We start from the raw sequence: 3,825 nt of genomic DNA, 5'->3' as shown, positions 1-3,825 counted from the left end.
TATTATTTGCAAACAATTATTAAATATCAAGAACCCTAGAAGTATCTCGTCACTATTAGCTAGAAACATTATCACTATTAGCTAGAAACATTATCATCGGCTACATTGTTGCAAATTTTGTTGTAAAAAATGTTTTTAACTAGTAATGGATAATCTCTTGCTAACTCTATCGATGGTTGCTCTGTCACTAATGGTCTACAATAACGGATTAGCATCACACTACTAGAAATTCGAGCATCACAAATTAGTTGGTTGTTATAACTAATTGTGAATTTGTGATGCTGATCCGTAGTGGTAAGGCATCATGACTACTTGACCCTACTAGAAAAAAGCACATATTGTGATGTATGTTCTAACGGACCAAGTTCATGGCTGCTCTCTCACTAGTAGTGTCTAACATACATCACAGTATGTATATTTTATTAAAAATATATACATTAATACTCTAGCATATTCAAATAAATTTTATCTTATGATATGTAAGTAAATACTTATGAATATATTCTCCAATATATACTTATCTAGCCATGGATTACTCAGGTAAATATAGCATAATATTATATTGAAAACAATCAAAATATATGCCAGCCTGAGATCTTTCATACACTTATTTACTATAAATCATGTATGATCACACATGCACACACACACAACAATAAATTGGCAACCAATGTCAAAACTCTTAAGGTTCGAACACCAATATTACTACAAAAGTTCGGGATGATCAATACAGAAGTTAATAAACTAATCAACAAGCTCTAACTATATTATTGGGTGATGGAGTTTTCTTGTTTTCTAGCCTTCATAATTGTTTGGATATCATGCACATTGCATTGGATATAACATAACACATATCAGGCGTGGTGATCTCGAAATAAGATTACCATCACGAGACCGGGAACCAATAACCAACTAGGTAGGTAACGATTAGCCGAATGTGTGTTGAATGTGTTCAGCAAGTTCTTCTGCACTTAGTTGGCAGTCAACTCCAATCTACCCACAATGAAAGCGCACAAACCAATCAAACAATTATACCATGAATGAGAGTCAAATTTACACTTTTAAAACAGTGTAAATTAAAAATTATAGAAACAACGGAATACCGACGGTAATATTAGGATAAATGATTTTTCATTAACTTCAAAAAAAAATTACATTTTTTTTTTTAAAATTCAGTAAGAAAGTATTAGGTTTTTTCTTGGAATGAAAAGACTGTAAATAATATTAAGTCCAAGATAAAAAGCATATTAAATGAATAAGGCTTCGAATCCTATATGTGGCGTACTCGGAAGTCCGATTGAACTCTTCAATAAATTTACTTTTAATTTTTGTAACATTGGACCAATAGAAAGAAAAAAAAAAGCATTATAGCATTAATGATTTCATTAAATGAGTACACCAAATTAAAACTACAAACATAATCAAAAAACAAATTTTATATTATGAAAAAGCTGCTAATATAGATTGAAATACTGATTTGAGCAAATTATCTCCATTCATGTTTTTGTTATTCATTCATAAAACTATAATTTCGCAGACTGTAGCTTTAGTTAATAGCCAAGTGTTGCTCAAACTTGATTTTGGTGACAGAGAAGTAAAAGCATGCATGCAAATTCATGTGAATATGAAAACCAAAAAAAAAACAAAAAAAATATTAATCTTTGGCTTACCTTGATCGTAAAGGTGTGAACCATGGCTTCATCAACAATACTAATGTTAGCCTGAAGAACTTCAAGAGCTAGCTTTTCAAGAACCGCTATTACTTTCGTTGTTTGGCCTTGTACCCGCTTTGAACAAGTCTTTAGAAGAAGATTACCACCCACCAACTTGACCTCAACTTCAGCCATGGCTGACCTTGAATTTGCAGCAACGAGCTCATTAGCACTGTCTGAAGTTATGAAAGTAGTTGAAGGTGAAGGTGAAGGTGGCGGCAGCCTGGACATGTATGGTTGTGGGGTTGTGGGGCTAATCGGCAGGCTTGGCCTAGGGCTAAGATGCGGTTTCTGGGGGCTGAGAGATAAGGCCCTGGGGCTTGAAACAAGCCTAGGGCTCAAAACTTCACTGTAAACTTTTCTTTGTTTTTTGGCCTCTAGGGATTGTAGAATTTGTTGCAATTCTGTGATGTAATCAACTACTCCTTCGATTATTGATGCTTGATCACCCTGCAAGTTTCATACAGTTGGTGCACGAATGATAAAACTAATTAATAGTAGCTTTTATAAATGATTTAGAGATTTCATGTACAATTGCTTTATGGCCAAGATAACAAGATTTGGTTTTGATGATTACCCTTTTGACATAGAAGCAAGGCATAAGTGAACGGAGAACAGACAAGTTTTCGTTCATCAGTTTCCTCCGGTTCCTCTCCACCGTGATATGCGATACCTTCTGCTGCCCATCTGAGTAACCACCGCCGTCCTCCATAGCAGACAGTTTCAGTCTCTTGGTCTTTGGCACCTCCATAACCTCTTGTAAAGCATCAAAAGAGCTCGACTTACAAGACATCGGTGGATTTACACCATACACTCCTCCACCTAGAGATGTCATGGCCTTGAGTTCATGACCCGAAACAAACTCCATATCAGCCTCGAGAACACGGAAGATGTCGTCAGCAGACACTGCAGCAGGTGACAATATATAAGTTGGTTTCCTGAAACTGCTGAGCAGAAGTACGGGGAAAATAAGGTAAAGAAGTACACATACTAGTCATTTTTATCATAAAAAACAAACAAGATGAAACGTCAAATCGAAGTCTGGCGAGTGAAGCAAAAACGACAAACAGTTGGTGTGCACTTCTCTGGATTTTGTCGATCGATAATCGAGGAAAGAGACCCAAAAAAGATCATGAAGATGTTATAATACGCAGGCTGTCAAGATCAAGGAAAGGAAAATGTCACAATATTAATAGATCTCTGATTGTCGATGGCGACTAGGCTATGGACATTATCCTGTGTCTGCCAGGGAGCTTTTACCGTGGGTATTCTTATGTGGATGCTATCTAAACCGTCGGATTCTTTGTGATAGGGCAGGGAGATTTTAAGTTACCGAAAAAGTATTTTTATTCCAAACCCTACAAAACTGAAATCGGACAACTCTAGTTGGCTCGAACAATTTCAAGTTTATTATGTGATAAGTAAATCATGTATTTAGTCGTTTGTTAGGATGACACAACTAACCCATAAGCAAAGAGCTTGTGTGAGAGATACATTATTGAGATAGGAAGAAGCCACATACATGGAAAACACTCGCAACCATTGCCACTAGTAAAGTCCGGAACATTTGTTTTATCTAACACCCTGTTTTTGAGTTCAATTTAACAAAGGAAAAAAAGAAAATTGATGGAAATAACAAGAAAATAAAATAAATTTATGTTCCATAGTTTGATTAAAGGAAACCTGTAGAGATAGGAAAAAGCCTTTTGTAAAGGGAAAACACGTGCAAGCATTGCCATTCTAAAGTCTTGATTATTTGCTTTATCCTAACACCTTATTCCCAAATTCAACTTAACGAGAATAGTCCCCAGCTCATTATGTTAACCCATGGATTATATTTAGTGTATATATTCACTACAAGAAAATAGAGTATTACCGGCGACAGCCGTCGCCGCTAAAAGTGGCATTTGTCGCCGCTAATACTATTAGCGGCGACAAATGCCACTTTTAGCGGCGACGGCTGTCGCCGCTAATACTCTATTTTCTTGTAGTGAATATATACACTAAATATAATCCATGGGTTAACATAATGAGCTGGCGACCTGTCGTCGCTAAAACGTCGTCGTTGACGCTTCGTCGCTGATAATCTAAATGTCGCCGCTAATAACTGGCG

At 36.2% G+C, this 3,825-nt stretch overlaps 1 protein-coding gene across 1 annotated transcript; it reads right to left on the bottom strand.

Moving 5' to 3' along the window:
* Positions 1 to 660: 660 nt before the first annotated feature.
* On the bottom strand, positions 661 to 3,077 carry LOC145137867 (transcription factor SPEECHLESS-like). Its single transcript, XM_079072007.1, has 4 exons — positions 2,704 to 3,077; positions 2,290 to 2,618; positions 1,671 to 2,162; positions 661 to 993 (listed from the first exon to the last, which is right to left on the bottom strand). The coding sequence occupies exons 1-4, from the start codon at positions 2,717 to 2,719 to the stop codon at positions 928 to 930; spliced, it is 903 nt and encodes a 300-aa protein (XP_078928133.1). The 5' UTR covers positions 2,720 to 3,077; the 3' UTR covers positions 661 to 927.
* Between the last annotated feature and the right edge of the window lie 748 nt (positions 3,078 to 3,825).

This window comes from Lactuca virosa, chromosome 9 (assembly GCF_052849685.1).
Source record: "Lactuca virosa cultivar CGN04683 chromosome 9, Lactuca_virosa_CGN04683_v6, whole genome shotgun sequence".
NCBI lineage: Eukaryota > Viridiplantae > Streptophyta > Magnoliopsida > Asterales > Asteraceae > Lactuca > Lactuca virosa.
This window is presented reverse-complemented; position numbering and strand designations above follow the sequence as displayed.